This window comes from Nycticebus coucang, chromosome 20 (genome assembly GCF_027406575.1).
Source record: "Nycticebus coucang isolate mNycCou1 chromosome 20, mNycCou1.pri, whole genome shotgun sequence".
In the NCBI taxonomy this organism is placed as follows: domain Eukaryota; kingdom Metazoa; phylum Chordata; class Mammalia; order Primates; family Lorisidae; genus Nycticebus; species Nycticebus coucang.
In genome coordinates this window covers 23,973,675-23,994,904 of record NC_069799.1, presented here as the reverse complement: position 1 = coordinate 23,994,904, position 21,230 = coordinate 23,973,675, and the positions used below count along the sequence as shown (strand labels likewise).

Here is a 21,230-nt window from a genome sequence, read left to right as displayed (position 1 = left end):
CACTATTACAAGAAAGGATTATTTGAAACAAGCTTATTAGGCAGGAACATCACATGTAGAGAAGAAAAGATTTGCAACTTCATAACGCGACATATTGCAGAAGAAAATGCAGTCACAACCCTGTGTTAAGACACATTTAGCTGCGAAGCAACCAGTTCTTTCTCGTTCTCTGCCTGCCCTTGATTTCCTTCTCAGGTGAGATTACCCGGATATATATTCCACCTGCATCCTGGTAATATGGCTTTAAAGGCATCAGCACAGCCCCTTCACCTGATCCCACCACATCCACAGGCTGAGTAACCTTCAAGCAAAACAAAGTATACTTCAAGGTTACTCAGCCTGTGGAGGTTCTTTATTACAAGGTTACTCAGCCTTTCCACTTCTTTATTACAGGAGACAGTCTGGAACAAGGAGATTTCACATAAAGACCAAAGTGTGACTTTCATATTTCTTGCCCTCAAGTGCCCTACCCTGCTAGCAATTTTAGCTATGGCAAGGTAATATTGGTGGTGTTGTCCTGTCCCCATGAAGCACAAGCAGGTCAGACCCTGTGACCTCCCTTGGGAAAAGAGCCTCAACACATTTTAAAACTCTCATGCTTGACACTGGCCTAACCTTAACATCACATGGGTGTAATAATTAAAACCATGTGGATGAAACAACTCAGACTAACAGAAACTGTGAGAAGGTGGAATCACAGATGATGGCATTTCTTCAAACTGGACATGGAATCCTGTCTGGAAGCCTGGGCTGAGAACCACTAAGGTAAGCATGGCCTCCCAGGCTTTAATACGCACACAAGGTATTCAGTATCCTGGGCCCCTCTAAGTATGTGATCCTGCAAGAGCAGCAATTACTCTATCTTGAAGCAAATAGTCACTTTTTATTACAATGGCTATTTATGTCCTTGTTTACGAATTTTAGGAATGGGCTCAGTGCCCGTGGCTCAATTGGCTAAGGCACCAGTCACACACACCAGAGCGGGCGGGTTCAAATCCAGCCTGGGCCCACAAACAACAATGACAGCTGCAACCAAAAAATAGCCAGGCGTTGTGGTGGGGGCCTGTAGTCCCAGCTACTTGGGAGGCGGAGGCAAGAGAATCGCTTGAGCCCAGGAGTTGGAGGTTGCTGTGAGCTGTGATGCCACCGCACTCTACCCAGGGTGACAGCTGGAGGCTCTGTCTCAAAAAAAAAAAAAAAGAATTTCAGGAATTAGCAATTAACCAAAGAACGAAGATTGCAGAACTCCCGATGAAGAAAAATGCTGAGCAGTTAACCTCCATTTCTGTCGTCATCCAGCAGAATGCCAGATGGCAAATAACCTTTGCAACAAGCCAGGGGGACCTAGACATAGAAAGCTCCTGCACAAAGCTTCCCAGGCTCCTTTCCCTTTCACAATCTTTTGGTCAGCTGAGGAGCATGAGGTGGTTTCTGCAACATTAGTCTGCCATCTCCTCATGTTGCTCTTTTTTTATTTATTTATTTTCTTTGAGACAGAGTCTCATTATGTCACCCTCTGTAGAGTCCTGTAGCATCATGGCTCACAGCAACCTCAAACTCTTGGGCTCAAGCAATTCTCTTGCCTCAGCCTCCCTAGTAGCTAGGAAAACAGGTGCCCACCATAATGCCCTGGTATTCTATTTTGTTTTGTTTAGCAGGCCCAGGATAGTTTGAACCCACCAGCCCAAGACCTTGTGGCTACAGCACTAACCACTGACCATCAGGCACCAAGCCCGCATGTTGCTCTTGAATAATCTGCTTTTTTCCCTACCAACTCTGGTATGCTGAGTTTGGCTTTTTGGAAGTGAATTTGAATACGATTTTGCACTTTTCGAGTGAGTCTATGAAATAGCTTCTTCAACAATTACCCCTATTATTGGTGTTACTTGTCCTAGACTAGAACAGCACTCAGCTAGAGAACACAGCAGAGTCCCTTCTACCCAAGACTTTTTTAACAACACAAATACTTGTGGTCTAAGTTAAGAACACCAACCATAATCTTGAAACACGACATTCTCTGCTGGACCTTCAAAGTTTCCAAGGGCTAGATAAGGTAGCAGTGTCTGATGAAGGAACTGGATTTAGAATTTGGAATGACAGATTTGGGTCTTGGAGAACTGGGGAGCAAGCTAGTGCCCTGTGTACATCCAAAGGAATTCAGAAAGAAGGAAAATGGAAAAATGGAAATCCTCAGGTACATTAATGCACATCTGTAATTCAAGATTTGTTTCTGGGCCCCATAATCCCTGTATCAGTTGTGGGTCAAAAGGTATCAGGGTAATTATATGACAGGGAAAGAGGGTTGATTGTTGCCCTATAAATGTATTTTTGAAGAAATCTACAGATTGTCCCCAAATCACCCCAATGTCTCTACATGTTTGGAAAATCAGAAATTGGAGCTAAACATATCTTTACACAATATTCATTACAAATTTTACAAAGACGAAGCCAACACATAGAGAACATTTTGTAAATATTTTGTACAATTTCATAATAAATATTTTTTTAAAAAAGGTATATTTAGCTACAATTTCCCGTTTTCCTATCTATGGTGAATTCAGAGGTAATTTTTGGTGGGGGCGTTGCCTGTGGCTCAGTGGGTAGAGCGCCAGCCCCATATGCCGAGGGTGGTGGGTTCAAACCTGGCCCTGGCCAAACTGCAACAACAACAATAACAAAAATAACTAGGTGTTGTGGTGGATGCTGTAGTCCCAGCTACTAGGGAGGCTGAGGAAAGAGAATCTCCTAAGCCCAGGAGTTGGACGTTGCTGCGTGAGACTCTGTCTTAAAAAAAAAAAAAAAGCCGGGCGTTGTGGCAGGCGCCTGTAGTCCCAGCTACTCGGGAGTCTGAGGCAAGAGAATCGCTTAAGCCCAGGAGTTGGAGGTTGCTGTGAGCTGTGTGAGGCCACAGCACTCTACCGAGGGCCATAAAGTGAGACTCTGTCTCTACAAAAAAAAAAAAAAAAATTGGGTGGGACACCCTGTAGTGAAACTGCCCAAAAAGGTAGATTGAAAATAGACAGTCCTTCTATAAGGACTGCCCTCAGATAATTCATAAAGGAATTTCTTGCTGGGAACCCAAAAGCAAAAACATTTAACCTAACTTTTGTTCTGTAGCCCAAATCTACCTCCTAAAAATAAACTGTTTGATTGCATACTGATAATGTTTTCTACAAGTTTATCTTTGCAGGTGTAGGACAGAGACAAGATCAACCCAGGGACATTTACAAAAGAAAATAATTTTTTTGAGACAGTCTCATGATGTCGCTCTCAGTAGAGTGCTGTGGCATCACAGCTAACAGCAACCTCAAAATCTTGGACTTAAGCAATTCTCTTGCCTCAGCCTCTCAAATAGCTGGGAATACAGGTGCCCACTACAACGCCCAGCTATTTTTTTGTTGTAGTTGTCACTGTTGTTTAGCAAGCCTGGGCTGGGTTGGAACCTACCAGCTCCAATATACCTGGCCGTGCCCTAACCACTGAGCAAAGGGCACAGACCTAGAAAATTGATTTCTCCTTCATTCTCTCAAGTTTGAATTCAGGTTATCCTAGGTAAAATGTAAATTTCCTACGCTTTACAAAAATGTAAATATTTTACCTCAGTATCCATTGCCCTAGTTCTTCTGTATGCCTTCTGATATTTAAATACTGAAGTTCCCAACTGCTCCTTCTGAAAAATAAAAGATACATCTGTAATTTGCATTTTTTTCCAGTAATATCTATAAACATTATCTTAATAATCTTCCACTGATTTATATCTGCCTCAGTAACTTCTTTTGGTGTGCCAGTGCTAGGAATGATAGCCAAGGGCAGGCTATGCTCAGGCTTCTTTCTGTTCCAGCCAAGCAGATGAGATTATCTTTGCCTGGGACAGCAGCATGGCTGAAGAGCCAGGTTGCTGCTACAAATTCAAGATCTGAGGGTTGGGACAAGCCAGAAGTCTCTTCACACTGGTGTGGGGTTTTGATGGGACTTTCTAAAGGTGAAGGACCTATGAGTTTGATTCCAGAGGGTATAGCCTTGTCTAGGAGGAATATGACCACATCCCTGTCTAGTGTGCATGTCCATAAAACGGTGGGTGTCACAATAGGGTGAAGGAATCTTACCTCAGAACTCTTCCTCTCAAAAACCTTAGTCCCCTCTGACAACAGGAGGTAATGTGGAATCACTGCACAATTTGTGGTGTGACAGCCTGTGGGCAGGAGACCTCAAACTCCTTATCAGTTGGGACTACAGGCATGTACCACTATGCTCCACTAATTTTTCTAATTTTTTGTAGAGATGGGCTCTTGCTATGTTGTTCACGTTGGTCTAAAACTTTTTGTTTGAGACAGAGTTTCACTTGGTCACCCTCTATAGAGTGCCATTGCATCTTAGCTCACAGCAAATTCAAACTCTTGGGTTCAAATGATCCTCTTGTCTCAGCTTCCCAAGTAGCTGGGATTATAGGTGCCCGCCACAATACTTGACTAGTTTTTAGAGACAGGGCCTCGCTCGTGCTCAGGCTGATCTTGAACTTGTGAGCTCAGGTAAACCACCCACCTCGGCCTCCCTGTTGCTGGGATTAGAGGTGTGAGCCACTGTGCCTGGAGAGGTCTCAAACTCTTAGACTCAAGTGATCCTCCCACCTCAGCCTCCCAGTGGTCTTTCATTTTCATGGTATCTTTCCAAAGCTAAGCTCGGGGTTCCCATTTGAAATCACCCTAAAAATTATAAATCTCAGAACCTTGCAACATTTATTCTGGGGAAACAAGGTAAAACCATTCTTTTTATGAAATGAAATATATGATTCCATATTTAATGTTCAATTCTGCCTTGCCTTTTAGGAATATTTTCATATTCTTCAAGTGCTATGGGTCAATTATATTTTATAGTTAATGAAAAAATGAAGCTAAAATAAATGAAAAAAGCTTTCAAGACACAAAATTCAGGGAATGAGACTGCTGACAAGAATACAGACATGCCCCACTCAAGTGTCAAGTAAGGTCACCCTATACCTTGGATACCTCCCACCCTTATTCTGATCACACAATTGTTCAGTGGCCACCCTACCTGGAGAAACTACACCCTACCTGTCAATGCACATGAAGTGTGTATTGTGTTGTAGATTTCTAAAAGACTTTGCTGGGGGTGGATTATACTTATCCTTTGTTAATTTCTCCCTTGAAATATTTGAGAAATAATTTGTGCATTTTCCCCTGAATACCCATATCTGATGGGCAGACCGGGAATGTCTCTCTAAGAAATGAAAACTGAGGTTAGTACAAAAAAAAATAAAGTCCCAATGGGTTAGCTTTTTACGTGAAGAGTATACCAGAAGACTTCTCTCAACCTCAAGGACACTCATTTGCTCCTCTGAGAGGCTCTATTCCCATTCTTCAGGCTGTCTTCTAGAACGAAATTTCCCAGGGACTGATATTTATGGAACACTAAAGAAAATATGAATGCTATAGGCATCTTGGGTCATCCTCAGATAAGTATGAAGCTCAGGACTGGGAAAAGACAGGGGTGTGAATGAGGATCTGTCATCCTGTACAGTTACCAATAGGGAAAATCAATTCAAAGACATTCTGGTAAGCTGTGTGTTCCTGGGCAAGATAACAGGAGTAAGGCACAAAGTTTTTACCAGGGAGTGTCACAGGACTATTGTCTGCTTTTTTTCTTATGTGAAATGTAAAAAGTTTAAAAAATAATCACCCAACCTTATGTAAACAAATAATAAACACAAAAATACTCCAAGTGTTTGAAATGGAATATAGAGAAAAAAAAAAAACAAGTGATAGTGTGAATTGCATGGGAAGTTGTGTTTCAAAAAGTGAAAAAGAAATTGAAAATTGAGTATTTTACTCCAAGACCTAAAAGAATTAGGCCGAAGAAACAAGAGTGGTAAATTTAGACTCTGGTTCCCAAACTTTTGGAAAATGCTGGGGAAAACAAGTCCCCTTGTAGAGTGTTAAAATATACATGAGGCAATTTGACCGAAAAGACTCTACTGCTCTGCATTTCTACCTAAGGAAACCAAAATCCATCTCCAAGAGCCAAGGGAAAACCTTCCCATTAATTCTTCGAAGTTTCCCCAAACACCAATTCACAAATGGAAGAGTAATAAAAGGCATATGAATTTACTTATGTACTACATATGTGATGAAATCATGGAGAGATTTACCTCAATCTCCCACTGGGGAACAGAAGCTTAAATTCCCCTTTTCATAACAGAAGAAAGAGATGGGAATTTTTTTGAGAGGCAAAAAATGATTAGAGAGGATGAACTGACTGGGAAGAAGGAAACTAACTTGTTAATGCTTTCTTAGGAATCTAAATGCACGAGAGGCAGAAATCATGTTGGAGAAAAAACCTTCCAGGAGTGGTTGTATTTTTTATCTGCACTAAATAAGGAAGTAACAGGAAAGCAAGAGAGGACAACTGTTTTTATTTTGGTAAGAAACTTTGTTACATAAGGACATGTTAGAGAGTCTATCTCTACCCTGGTGGTGAGTGAAGCAAGGCTAGGTTTGAAGGACCTTGATATTCAGGATTATTTCTGAAAGCTTTCCAATTTTGAAAAGCACTCAGCATGCCTAAGCTACAGTTTTTTTTAAGAATCATTTTCTGCACCACAACACCAACTTAGAAGGCAAACAAATATAGACTTTACCAATCACAAACTACTAATTAACTTCTGATTACAAAACCAGGAAAATTTCAACTGAAAAGTCCAAAAAACTCCACTGCATAACAACCAACCAGTTATTGAATTTGATTTGCATATGCACCTTGGAAAAGCCTTTCGTTCAATCATACAGCGGATCCTGAAATAATAATCCCCACATAGAGGATCCTTATAGAAACTTTAGAATCTTTAAAAAATATTTAAAGTTAGGGGAGGAGCAAGATGGCAACTAAGTAACAGCTTCTTTGCAACCGAGCACAGTGAAATGGGGGAGAGAAGACTGCAGGCATCTCTGGCTGGTGGGATATGCCCAGAAACATCCCTTTGGGGACACAGGGAGACAGCGAGAGATGTCTGGACCCCACGAGGATGACAAAAGCAGTGGACAACTGGCAAGTAGTTGCATGCCTTTGTTCAGTCAGAGGCTGCCCACCACCGTAACTACAGCAGCAGAGAGACTGCAAAGAGGAAAGGCCTTACCTGTGGGCTGTTTTATTGTTTGGACTTGGGAACTTGGTTGAATTACCTTGGGAGAACTTGAGTGAGAGTGTAGATGACTTTAAGCATTCTCTAGTGCCCTGGACTGAGCCGCTGAGCCTAAAAGGAATTAATATTGTTCAGCTGTGGGCCGCTGGCACAGACATTGTGGGAGAACTGCCTCTGCAGGCTTGTCCCTCAGGGAGACAGAGCCTGTGCAGCCATTATGGGAGAACTGCCCCTGCGGGCTCTGCCCTCAGGAGGATGGGGCTGGGAGACCTTGGGCAAGTAATCTAGTGATGAGCAGCACAAAGGCGGTGACTGAGACGCTGGGGGAAAGTGGACATTTCAGTATTTGGCAATAACAGTGTTGCCTAATAGCCTTGGCCCTCAGGGGCATTGAGTGAGTTTTTGGAGCACTGGATCAATGAGCAGCCACTTCAGGAGAGAGCCCAGCAACAAGCTCTTTCCTGGGAAGCCTTCTCCTTAGCTGAGGTTAATGGTTTAAAGCGTCTTTGAAGTGGGCTGAAGAGAGATTTAGGTTCTCAACCCTGCCAGGTGTGAGAAATCAGCAGAGGCCCCCAGTCTCCATCTCGTACAGCTGTATCCCGTATTGTGATTAACATCTCATACACCAGAAGATCACCATTGCCCAGACAATATTCAGCAAGATATATATGTATATTACTTTTTATTTTTGGTTTTTACTTTATGGTTTTTATTTTTATTTTTTTAGTATAACATTTTCCCTCTAGATTTTTCTTTTATTTCTCTTTCTTTCTTTGTTTTTTCATTTTCCTAGTTTAAATATAATTTTGTATTATAGCATTCTTTAACAATTAGAACTTAATTTTTTTTCTTTTTTTTGTGGTTTTTGGCCGGGGCTGTGTTTGAACCCACCACCTCCAGCATATGGGACTGGTGCCCTATCCCTTTGAGCCACAGGCGCCGCCCTAGAACTTAATTTTTGCTAAAGTTTCTACCCCTATTATTTGGATTTTTTCCCACAATTTTATCGCATAAGGTTTTTTGTTTATCTGTTTGGGTTTCATTTATACTATTTTTTCTTTCCTGTCTACTTAGTTGAGGTGGGGTACTGTATCTCACCAGGCTGACAAAAGACCTACAGACCTCAAGGTAACCACCCAACCCAGCAATCCCACCAGTTGGTTGTTTTTAAAGTTGAGTCAAAGCACCCACTGTACACCTTTACTAATCCTGCCTCCCTCTTTCTGTGCTTCTCTCTCTCTTTTTTTTGGTCAATATTCCCTTTTAGTCACCCTTCTCCTTTCTTCTTTTTATTTCTCTATCTTTTTTTCTTTGTAGAGACGGAGTCACACTTTATCACCCTCAGTAGAGTGCCATGGCATCACACAGCTCACAGCAACTTCCAACTTCTGGGCTTAGGCGATTCTGTTGCCTCAGCCTCCCAAGTAGCTGGGACTACACGTGCCCGCCACAATGCCCAGCTAATCTACCTAAATTTTTTTCAATAGTTTTTCCCTTTTTGCTCTTCAACCTTCTCATCCCATCCTTCTGCTCCCGTACCAAAAGGACTCATCAAAACCATAGGCCAGAGGCACAGTAACATACAGAGCAAGAGGAAGTGAAAGGAAAATTAAGGGAAGGAAACAGGTAAAAGAAAACACTCATGAGGCAGAATCAGCAGAAAAATCCTGGCAACATGAAAAACCAGTCCAGAGGAACCTCCCAAAGGGACCGTTGAGGTAGCTATTGCAGAGGATTCCACCTATAAAGAAATGTTGGAAATGACATAAAAGGAATTTAGAATACAAATGATAAAAACAATGAAGGAAATGATGAAAACAATGAAGGAAACTGCTCATAAAGTGAAATATGACGAAAAGGAAATCCAAAAACAGAATCAAATAAGTGATGAATGATGTGTAGAATATAGAGAGGATATAGCAGAGCTGAAGGAAATGAAGCAGTCAATTAGGGAACTTAAAGATGCAATAAAAGTATCACCAACATATTAGATCATGCAGAATAAAACATCTCAGAGGTATAGAGCAAACCTCTAGAAATAACTCAGATAGTTAATGAGGCAGGAAAAAGGAGACAGAAACCAGAACATTCACTGACAGAATTATGGGACTTTAGGAAGAATACATGTTATTGGTATCGCAGAAGGGGAAGAAGAATGATCCAGAGGAATGGAAGCCATACTAGAGAAAATTAAGAATGACAATTTCCCAAATATCACCAAAGATTCTGACCCATGCTTTTCAGAGGGATGTCGGACACCAGGTTGCCTCAACTCTAATAGAGCTTCTCCAAGACAAATTGTGATGAACTTGTCCAAAGTCAAGACAAAAGGAAAGATATTGCAAGCTTCCGAGACTAAGTGCCAATTGACCTATAGAGGCAAATACATCAGGGTGACCATAGACTTCTCTAATGAAACGTTTCAAGCCAGAAGACAATGGTCATCTACCTTTAATCTACTTAAACAGAACAATTTCCAGCCTAGAATGCTATATTCCACTAAGGTAAGCTTTAAAATTGATAGAGAAATCAAATCTTTTATTGTGATGTAAACATTGAGGAAATTCACCACAACAAGACCAGCTCTATATGAAATACTTCAACCTGTTCTATGCACTGACCATCACAATGGACCACCAGCAAAGTAAACACCCAGGAATTATAGGACAGAACCTACTTTCCATAATGATGCAAAAGAGAAAACTAAATGGACTTTCACAAAATAAAATGAATAGAACACTACCACACTTATCAATTATCTCAATAAAAGTTAATAGCTTGAATTCCTCCCTGAAGACGCATAGATTGGGTGACTGGATTAAAAAACATAAGCCATCCTTTGCTGTTTGTAGGAAACACACCTAACCTCAAAAGACAAATTGAAACTCAGAGTTAAGGGTTGGATGACAATTTTTCAGACAAATGGAATCGAGAAGAAAAGAGGGATTGTTATTTTCAGCTACATGTAGATTTAAAGCAACTGAAGTCAAAAAAGACAAAGATGGTCACTTCATATTGGTCAAGGGAAAAATACAAGAAGAAGCCATTTCAATTCTAAATATTTATGCACCCAACTTAAATGCTCCCAGATTCTTGAAACAGACCTTATTTAGTCTGAGCAATATGATATCCACAACACCATAATAACAGGGGTCTTTAACACTCCTCTCCCAGAGCTGGGCTGATCCTCTAAATAGAAATTAAACACAGATATAAGGGTCTTAAACAAGACCCTGGAACAACTATGCCTGATAGATTCATATAGAACATTCAATCCAAAAGATAAAGAATATACATTCTTCTCATCGCCCCATGGAACATTCTCTAAAATTGATCATATCCTAGGACACAAAACAAACCTTAACAGAACAAAAGAATTGAAATATTACCTTGTATCTTCTCAGACCACAAGGCACTAAATGTGGAACTCAACTCCAATAAAAACATCCAACCCCACACAAAGGCACAGAAATTTAACAACCTTATGCTGAATGACAATTGGGTGCATGAAGAAATAAAAAAGGAAATCATTAACTACCTTGAGCATAACAACAATGAAGACACAAGCTACCAAAACTTGTGGGATACAACAAAAGCAGTCCTGAGAGGAAATTGATCACTTTAGTTGCCTACATTTAAAAACAGAGATCACATCAACAACCTCACAAGCCATCTTATGGAATTGGAAAAAGAAGAACAATCAAAGCCTAAACCCAGGAGAAGAAAAGAAATATCCAAAATTAAATCAGAGATTAATGAAATAAAAAACAAAACAATCATGCAGAAAATTAATGAAACAAAAAATTTGTTTTATGAAAAAACAAGAGACTAATTAGAAACAGAAAAGTAAAATCTCTAGTAACCTCAATCAGAAATGATAAAGGGGAGGCTCTGCACCCATAGACAGTGGTTACAGTGTCAGCCACATACGCGAAGGGTGATGGGTTCAAACTCAGCCCGGGCCACCTAAACACCAATGACAACTGCAACAACACCACCAACAACAAAATTGCCGGTTGTTGTGGCAGTGCCTGTAGTCTCACCTACTCAGGAGGCTGAGGCAAAAGAATGACTAAAGCCCAAGACTTTGAGTTTGCTGTGATGCCTCAGCACTCTACCGAGGGTGATATGGTGACACTCTATCTCCAAAAAGAAAAGAAAAAGAAAAATGATAAAGGGATATAATAACTGATGCCACAGAGATACTCTTGCATTATCTCCAAATACTACAAAAAACTCTATGCCCAGAAATTTGACAATGTGAAGGAAATGGATCAATATGTGGAATCACACCCTCTCCCCAGACTTACCCAGGAAGAAATGAATCTCCTGAACAGACCAATTTCAAGCACTGAGACCAAAGAAACAATAAAAACTCTCCCAACAAAAAAATGACCTGCTCCGGATGGCTTCACACCAGAATTCTATCAAATTATTCCCGTACTGCAGAAATTATTCCAAAAAATCGAGGAGGAAGGGAGCTTCCCCAACATGTTCTACAAAGCAAATATCACTCTGATACCAAAACCAGAAAAAGACCCAACTAAAAAGGAGAACTTCAGACCAATTTCACTAATGAATATGAATGCAAAACTTCTTACCAAAATCCTAGCCAACAAATTATAGGATATCATCAAAAAAAGTTATACATGATGAACAACTAGGTTGCATCCCAGGGATGCAAGGCTGGTTTAACATATGTAATGTCTCAAAAAAAAAATTCTATTTGACATGGTGTATTATAATTTTATAAGAGACAGTTTGCACAAGACAAAAAAAAAAAAAAAACAGAAAGTAGTTCTATTTTCAGAAAAACGTCCAAACCTCAATGTAGTTTGAAAATGAAAAAAAAAAAAAATCTACATAATTGTTTCCTCCCAATGATTTAACTTTCTTTAAATACATTTTTGTAAATTTTTCTGTAGTGGCTGTGGACAAAATAGAGGCTCTTATTTTTACATGTCCACCTACGTGTGGAATCTGTAAGGGTCACACTGGTACAGACTTCATTACATTTTACATTATAACTAATAAAGATGGAGATTGGGGCATAGTTCTAAATTTTCATTCGTATTAATATTTTCCTTATACTACAGCAACACACCTACTCCTGGCATCACAGGGATTCAAGTGGTGATTCAATGTTCAATGATCATTCTTTCATTCCAATATTTATGGAACACTTATGAAGTGACAGTGCTGTACTAAGTGATGAAGACACACTAGTAACAAAAAATTTGGATCCCACCCTCATAGAATTTACAATCTGGTAGAATAGCTGAACAACTACAGGGTGGTATAGGGCATCTATCAAAGAGTGTAACCATAGAGAAAAATGTATTCCCAGATCCAAGAAAGTACTCTTTCAGGAACTGCTTCTTCAAACTAAAACCTGACTATAAAGACATTTTATAAGAAAAGGAAGAAGATGTAAGAGAAACACAGGAATGAGCGAGACATAACTAAGATCTATAATAAGATAATGTCCACTGAGTGGCGGTTCCATGAAACAGAATTTTTTTTTAAATTCATCAGCTGCCTTTAGGTTGAGGACTTGTTTAGATTTCATGATCTACACACAGAGAGGGAACCCAGCAGGCTGTGGCAGGAGCTGCTTCCCAGGATCAAGGACTCATCACTGCCCACTGCCAGATGGAGCCTTCTTAAAAGTGGTCCCCCCAGTGACCTTCACAGCCTGACACCACACAGGTCAGAAGCATCCAACTCTTGAGGGAGACAAACAGGAGGGCAGGGGCAAGCAGGGACATACAGAGAAGGCACCAGAATCAGGAATGGGAGGCAGGGACAAAAAAGTAGCTGAGTCCAACATTCCCACCCACCCTTGGCATCTGCTGCCCTGGGTTCTTCCAGCTCCATTTCCCTGGCTGGTTTCTTAGAAATTCTTGCCAAGTCTCCTAAGAGGTCTCCGTCTTCTCACCACCAGTCCTTACTTGTAACTATGCCCCATACACCCCAAGATGTCCTTCATCTGCATGTGCACATCTCTCAGCTCCTCCAAAACCAGAAGCCCCAGCTCCCTGAGCAGGCCTCCAAACAAAGTATAAATCTGTGGAGTTTTGGGGAACTATTAGGTTGCTGTTATTTAGAGTAAATAAAATATGATGAATAAAATTATGAAAAATTCATTTTAAGCAAAAAGATCAAGTAAAATACCTGTGCCATACTCTATCTGCAGTACTAACTTGCTGACAATCACATAAAATCACCAAACAATTTTCAAATATTTTTGTAATGAAAATCAGAAAATCCTTATTATGGTTTTCATGGAAATGGTCCTTCAGACTAAAAAATTCTACTATCATAAGAAGGCACCGCTTGAAAACAGTAAAGTTTTCCAAATAGATATGTTATTCATAAGTAACAGTATCCCACATCCATAGTTGGTCTTTACAGAGTTGTTGCAAATTCAGTCCCTGACACAATGACAAATAATTCCTATAACTTCCTATAAAATGTGTAGTTCAAGTCCTATACAAAATTTAATTCAGTTTTTTTAATATTACATAATTTAGAATTCTTTCTGTAAAATTAGAATAATATAAATTTCAGCTTAAGTTAAGTATTTTTGTTAGACCTAGGCTATAATGGAAAAACACCAGTTAACGCCTGGCAAGTTTCAGGACTGCAAACTTTTGAAAAAGTAATTAAGTCTAGTTCACTCCCAAGATAAATGAGAAAGTACTAATTAATTTCTTGCTTCTAGTTCCTTTCCAGTTTCTTGATTGGCTAACTCCCTGGGAAAGTACCAACTGTACCCGGACTGATTTTTAAACAATATCAGGCAGAGAAATTACTGAAACTAAGATGCATGGAGGGAAAGTACTGAAAACAAAAATGTATGATGTACGGCTAACTAATTGCAAAATTCTGCTTCTGTACAATGCTTGCTTGCTACCCCATCCAAATGCACCTGGACGGCCTGAGTGCTAACTGAGATGCAGACCTGGCCTTAAAAACCCGACCCCTTAAGTACTCGTGGCTACTCTCAGAAACCTCATGTTCAGGCACTGAGGCAGTAGCCAGCCGGTTCTTCAATAAAAGGACTCTGCTGTAAATTTGACTTGCTTGGCAGTGTGGTCTTTGTGGAAGGCACAACCGTTTCATCAGGGCGTGTCTGGGTATACTTCAGTATACTTTAGGATCACCCCATTTGCACAGTCACCACAGCTGGAGAAACAGAGAATCACCAGACACAGACTATTTCTTGCCTCTTTGACTCATTACGGCATCAGTTCATCAGTCAACCCAGTCACGTGAGAGTTTTTGGTAATCTGTGAGATCAGACCCAGGACAGATCTATTCTTGAATATTTGGAAAGTCATCAGCAAGGTAGTATGATGTAAGTAAGGGACACAACACTCAAAATATTTTAGGAACTCTTGATGATGGATAGAAAAAACAGAAGGGGGAATAAAAAGAAAAAAGCAGCACCAGGCATGGAGGTTCACGGCTGTAATCCCAAAACTTGGGAGGCCAAAGCAGGTGGACTGTGCCCAGAGCAAGACCCCATCTCTAAAAATAGCCAGGTCTTGTGGCAGGTGTCTGTAGTTCCAGCTATTTGGGAGGCCTGTGGCTCAAAGGAGCAGGGTGCCAGCTCCATATGCCAGAGGTGGTGAGTTCAAACCCAGCCCCGGTCAAAAACTGCAAAAAACAAAAAAAAAAGAGGAAGGTTTCATTATTCATTCACTTCTGTATATTATAAGCAGCAATGTGAACACATGCTATCAACCTTGTTCTTTAACTCAGAAAATAATAGAGATAATCTCTCTTCTGCTCTCAGTGCATGGAGGACCATTATCCACTAACCTTTCAAAGTACTTTCTGAGGAGAAATGTTTACATTTTTTTCTGTCTTAAGAAACCATGGTGAAATCATGTTGTTACTGTCATTTATTTTACATTTTCTTTATATAAAACCTCAGATCAGGGCTCTGCGCCTGTGGCTCAAGCAGCTAAGGCACCAGCCACATACACCTAAGCTGGTGGGTTTGATTGCAGCCCAGGCTCGCCAAACAATGATGGCTGCAAACAAAAAAAATAGCCAAGGCTTGTGGTAGGCTCCTGTAGTCCCAGCTACTTGGGAGGTTGAGGCAGGAGACTCCCTTGAGCCCAGGAGTTGGAGGTTGCTGTTAGCTGTGATGTCACAGCACTCTACGCAGGGCAACAGCTTGAGGCTCTGTCTCAAAAAAATAAATAAAGTAAAAAAATTAAATTAAATAAATTTAAAAACCCTCAAATCAGGCTCAGCATTCATAGCTCAGTGGGTAGGGCACTGGCCACATGCACCAGGGCTCATGGGTTCAAACCTGGCCCAGGCCTGCTAAAACAAAAAATAGCCAGGCATTGTGGTGGGTGCCAGTAGTCCCAGCTACTTGGGAGGCTGAGGCAAGAGAATTCCTTAAGCCCAGGAGCCGGAGGTTGCTGTGAGCTGTTATTCTACAGCTCTCTACCAAGGGCGACATAGTGAGACTCCGACTCAAAAAAAAAAGGGTAGTTACCATTTAGCATTTAGTATTTGGGTAACAGATTGATTTTCATCTGTATTTGTAGCATTCATTATTTCACAGCACAAACTTTTGAAACTCAGAAGAAAAATTTAACACAAAAAATCACTGCTGCAAAACATGAGATGATTATAGGTTAAGTAACATTCTTAGTGAAAACTAGTCAGAACCCACCACTGCTCAACTTCACTTGGGACACCAGAAGACAGAGAAAGCCAACTATTACTTTTCTCCTCCACCACCCTCTTATTGGTCCAAGTTTCTAGTCATCAAGTAGAAAATGGACTTAAAATGGAACGTGTACCCCTTGGGATACAGGTAGAGAGACACAGAGTACAACACAAATTAATTGTCCATTTATGGTACAATAATCAAAAGAATATAAGGGTTAGGTACCATCAGATGAATGCCAATACTACTTCATTTACAATCCTTACATGTTGGACAATAAGTATTCATCTATTCCAGGCGTTTCAGTGAAAAGAATAGGACCACTATATGAAGATTGATTGGCAGGGCCTTGTTGGCCCGTATCTCATGAAATTGTCAATCAAAGGGGCTATGTATATTAAGGCTTCATGTTTAAAAGTATACATGTGTTGGTTGACCTGATTCTAAGAGGACTTCAACGGGGGTTGATCCTGAGGGCTTTCCTAGAGGTACACTCTTCCCAGATAGAGTTTACCTGGATGTTGATTTCTTCTGGCCATTTGACATCACCCTGGAGATGCTGGAGTGACACCTACTAGTCATGTTCTTCCTGTACCTTCATTGGAAGGCTATAGTTTTCTGGAGAAAAGGTAATATGAGTATAAAATTTAAACAAGTGTCTCACCAGCAAGAGAATGAGGAAATCAGGCATGTAAAGAAACCAATGAGCCACCTCTTTTTCTCCAATTCAGCATGTAAGAGGTTTAAGAAAGAATTTGTGCTCCAGCTGTCCTGGCACTCCTACTACAGAGTCGGATTGTTTAGTCAGAGGGGAGAGTGGAGTATTAAGCACTGAATATGTAGCCCTAGCATTTGTTAGAATGTCTTAGCCCACAGCTTTCCATAGGTAAAGAAGAGAAGACAGACTACCCATTGGACAGGGCATCCTACAGACATTGGACCAAATTATTGCTGTCCAGAAAGGCACCATTGTCATGGACCAAGTAATACCTGTGGACAATGCTGTGCCCATCTCAGGTGGCCAGAGTTCTCTGGGCCTTGCACTTTCCTACCGAGAATCACATCATCAGATTCCAGTGGAAGAAGGCATCCCTTACAAAGCATGTACCCCCTTTCTACATTCAATTCCCAGGTTTCATACTTAACTGTGTTTGGGTACCTCTTTTTAGCCTTTGCCTCATCAAGTCCTCTTGCTCATATGACCTCCCTGTCTGCCCTGATTTTTTCCAGTGACCAGAATGAAAGAGCTGCCCATTGATCCAGCCTGACAGGAGTCTGGATCAGCCTGAGTCTTCCTGGATCTTTTTCAGGGGGTCTGTGAAGAAGTCTAAGACAGATCATTTGCCTCCAGTTCAGTTGTGGCTAATGAGAGCTTTCCTTTTTTCTTTTCTTTCTTTCTTTCTTTCTTTTTTTTTTTTTTGAGACAGGAGTGTCACTATTTCAATAGTGTCACTACTATTGGTAGAGTGCCATTGGCATCACAGCTAACAGCAACCTCGAACTCTTGTGCTGGGACTACAGGCACCTGTCACAATGCCCAGCTATTTTCTCTGTTATACTTGCCATTGTTGTTAGCAAGCCCAGGCCGGGTTGAAACTCGCCAGCCGTGGTGTATGTGACTGGCACCTTAACCACTGAGCTAGGGGAGCTGAGCCTTTTTTTTTTTTTTTGAGACAGAGTCTCACTATGTCACACTCAGTAGAGTGCGGTGGCATCACAGCTCACACCAACCTCATACTCTTTGGCTTAAGTGATTCTCTTGCCTCAGTATGCCAAGTAGCTGGGACTATAGGAGCCCACCACAACACCCGGCTATTTTATTTTTATTTTTGGTTGTAGTTGTCATTGTTGTTTGGCAGGCCCGAGCTGGGTTCAAACCCACCAGCTCCTAGCACACTGTGAGGCTGAGGTGGGTGAGCTCAGGAGTTCCAGGCCAGCCTGAGCGACAGTGAGACCTCGTCTCTTAAAAAAGTAGCTGGGCAGTGCCTGTGGCTCAGTGAGCAGGGTGCCGGCCCCATATACCTAGGGTGGTGGGTTCAAACCCAGCCCCAGCCAAACTGCAACAAAAAAATAGCCGGGCGTTGTGGCGGGCGCCTGTAGTCCCAGCTACTAGGGAGGCTGAGGCAGGAGAATCGCCTAAGCCCAGGAGTTGGAGGTTGCTGTGAGCTGTGTGATGCCATGGCACTCTACTGAGGGCAATAAAGTGAAACTCTGTCTCTACAAAAAAAAAAAAAAAAATTATTAAAAAAAAAAAAAAAAAAAAGTAGCTGGGCGCTGTGGTGGGCACCTGTAGTCCTACCTACTTGGGAGGCTGGAGCAAAAGAAACACTGAGCCCATGAGTTTGAGGTTGCTGTGAGCTATGACACCACAGCATACTACCAAGGGTCACAAAGTGACACTTCTGTCTCAAAAAAGGGGGAGAGGGGCACAAGAAGGGGATGGAGTCCCCAGTTTGTCCCACAACCAGAAATGGTCACGTGTGGCCAGAGTCCACACTTGTGAAAGAAAATACAATTTGTTCAAGTATAACAGTAGTTACACATACAAGTTCTGTTATCTAATCTTAGGAGCAGAAAGCCAAGAGGTATGAATTAAAGACACAGAGGAAGGAGTGAAAATGTCAGGTAATTGAGAAAGAGTCTGGTGTTTTAAAGGATAAAGATGGCTCCTTCTGTTCTTTACTTTGGGTTCAAAGGAGTAATGATGACCTTGAGTAGTGATATCAGTTTCATAATCTTGATCTCAATACCTACAATTAATCAAATACAGCTTAAGGTAGGCAGAAGAAAATATAGATAGGCAGATTTACTTTAACTCCATAGTGGCAGACGGACGATGCATAACTGTTTAATTGTTTTTATCAGTTTCAACATATACACAAGCAATCTGAAGAGGTTTTAAACAAAGTCTGATAACAAAAAGAACACTTTGTTGTTTTAATTGGAGATTCCCTTCAGTTAGGCTAACTTATTCACATACAAAATAAATTCACCTTTCCAAATATTATGTCTTACATAGGCCATTTTTGACATGCCGAAGTTTTACCTTTATCACAAAGATTTCTTCTTAAACCGTGAGTTATTTTAGGACAAACATTAGCATATTAGGTTTTTTATTTCCCTACACTAAATGATTCCCTTTCCTTTTAATATTCTTTACCATCTACGTTTCTTGATATTCATGATTTTCTTCACATCTCTCTCCTGGAGAGAATACATACTGGATCCTTCTTGTTTTATTTGTTTTTGTTTTATTGAGATAGAGTATCAAGCTGTTGCCCTGGGTAAAATCCATGGCATCACCACTCACTGCAAACTCAAACTCTTGGGCTTAATCAATTCTCTTGCCTCAACCTCCCAAGTAGAAGGGACTACAAGCACCCACCAAAATGCCAGCTACTTGTTGTTGTTTTTTAGCTGGCCAGGGCCGGGTTCAAACCTGCCGGCCTCACTGTTATGTGGCCGGCGCCCTACCCACTGAGCTATGGGCACCACCCCACTGGATCCTTCTTGCTTTAATGATCTTTCTATTGTGAAAGAAAATTGCATCCCAGTTCAGTCTTTTCTTTATAAAGGCCTGAGAAAGGAGGCCTGTGGATGCAAAGGATTTAGGTCTCTAACAATAGAGTAGGGCAGTTGGAAAGTGCTAAAAGGGATAAACCAAAACATCATCAACCAGGGAGCACAGGGACTTTAATTTTACCTTCCATTTTTAAGAGATATAGGAGAAGAAAACAGAGGCCCTGAATTTCCAGGGAGAGCTGAGGAGTGGCTCTAGTGATATGAACATCAGTTTCTTTACCATGACAGAAAAAGACAACTTCCCAGTTGAGCTTATTCTGAAGCTGGAATTTGTCCATCAGACTGAGAGAGTTCCAGAGGATCAGGGCAGGGTCAGGGCTAGTTCAGGGATTTCACAGGGGCTAGAAAGTGAATGTGATCCCGTCTCCAGGAGTGGGCAATGTCACTTCCAGTATATCTCTCCAGTAGTGAGGGCATAGTCCCAGCAGAGGCTCCTTCCCAAGAAATTTCTTACCCAGGAACTCACAGTCAAGTAGAGAAGGGCTCAGGCCGGGTGTCTTCTTGCTTAAGCCTCTAGGAGAACTCAGTGCCTGACAACCTTCTTCCCCTAGTGTAACAAACATTTCAAAAGCTTCCTTCTGCTCTTAAGACCTGCTGCTGGCCTGCCTGGCTTTTTCTCACAGTCTCCTCATCCCCATTCTGGTTATTAAGACCTGAAAAATCTGGTTTAACATTCTGCTTGTGGAGCCTGAGGCCCTTTTAAGCTTTTGAACATTAGTGCTAATTGGGAGATGAAGTGTACTGTACAGGTGAAGAAGAAAAAAGCAGATGGAGAAGGGGTAGGTTAGAAGCTACATTACCTAGAAGTGCAGACAGTGCAAGAGATGTAGGAGTTGTAAGTAAAATGCAGCAGGCAGAATGAACTCAGAATGTCTATTGTTCCATTAGTTTATCTCACTGAAAGTATGTATTTTCCTCCCAGATTTTGGCACCAAAATGTCACATATGGGGACCAGATGTCAGGTACATACTCCCTGGTTTTTTGTTATTGTTGTTGTTCCAAGTGCCAAAGAATGGTTACTACTACCAAGACAGTGAAACAAATGAGCAGAACAGTAGATACAAGTTTGCAAAAGGGCAAAGTTTATTAAAAGGATGTTCACTCCAGGAAAGGAACACATCTACCTTTTCAAGTGGAGAAGACCCTGGGATTAGTAATCTGTTTCTCCTTACACGAATTTCGAATTCTATGTTAAGTGGTGTGGGGGTAAAATATTCATGATTTTTCTTGGAAACGGAAATCTTCTAGAATGGAAAGTCCTCCCATTTCTATCCCTGCAATCAATGAATACCATTTGTCATTGTAATTTTAGAGTATGATAGAACTGGTATACATTGTATTATGTTAATGAAAATAGGTCACTTGAGCCTACTGCCATCTTACTTGTATGCCCGCTCCAAAGACCTCTTTTTGTGGCCACGGCCATATCTCCACATTGTGGCCTCTCTACCTCTGAGATTCATTTTTGTAGAGCAAACATCAGTTCAGTTTGGGGACCCCTTCTTGAAATATCAGCTTTTGTTTCTTGGAAGCCCCATCTGCTCAATTTGTTCCTCTGCTTATGAAAAAGGATCTCCTAGTATCATCCCCTAGTATCATTCCCTGTCTCTTCTTAGCCCTATTTAACAGGATAAACACAACTTTAAGGCTTTGAGACATGACTGACATTTGTAGAGTAGTTCTTCCACATGAATTATGATCACAATAGTGTGAGATAAAGATACTGTCACACTTTTCAGATATATAGAATTTCTCTATGAATTCTGTTATGTACTAAAAAGTATGAGTACAGGTTA

General features: G+C 41.0%; 1 protein-coding gene across 1 annotated transcript in view; it reads right to left on the bottom strand.

Annotated features, from left to right (window-relative positions):
- LOC128572512 (zinc finger protein 726-like) overlaps positions 1 to 21,230 on the bottom strand; it is a 440,502-nt gene that overhangs the window by 15,231 nt on the left and 404,041 nt on the right. Inside the window, exon 2 of the mRNA XM_053572551.1 lies at positions 3,599 to 3,670. Within this exon, the coding sequence (XP_053428526.1) occupies positions 3,599 to 3,610 (12 nt within the window). The 5' untranslated portion in view covers positions 3,611 to 3,670. The remainder of the gene's footprint in view (positions 1 to 3,598; positions 3,671 to 21,230) is intronic.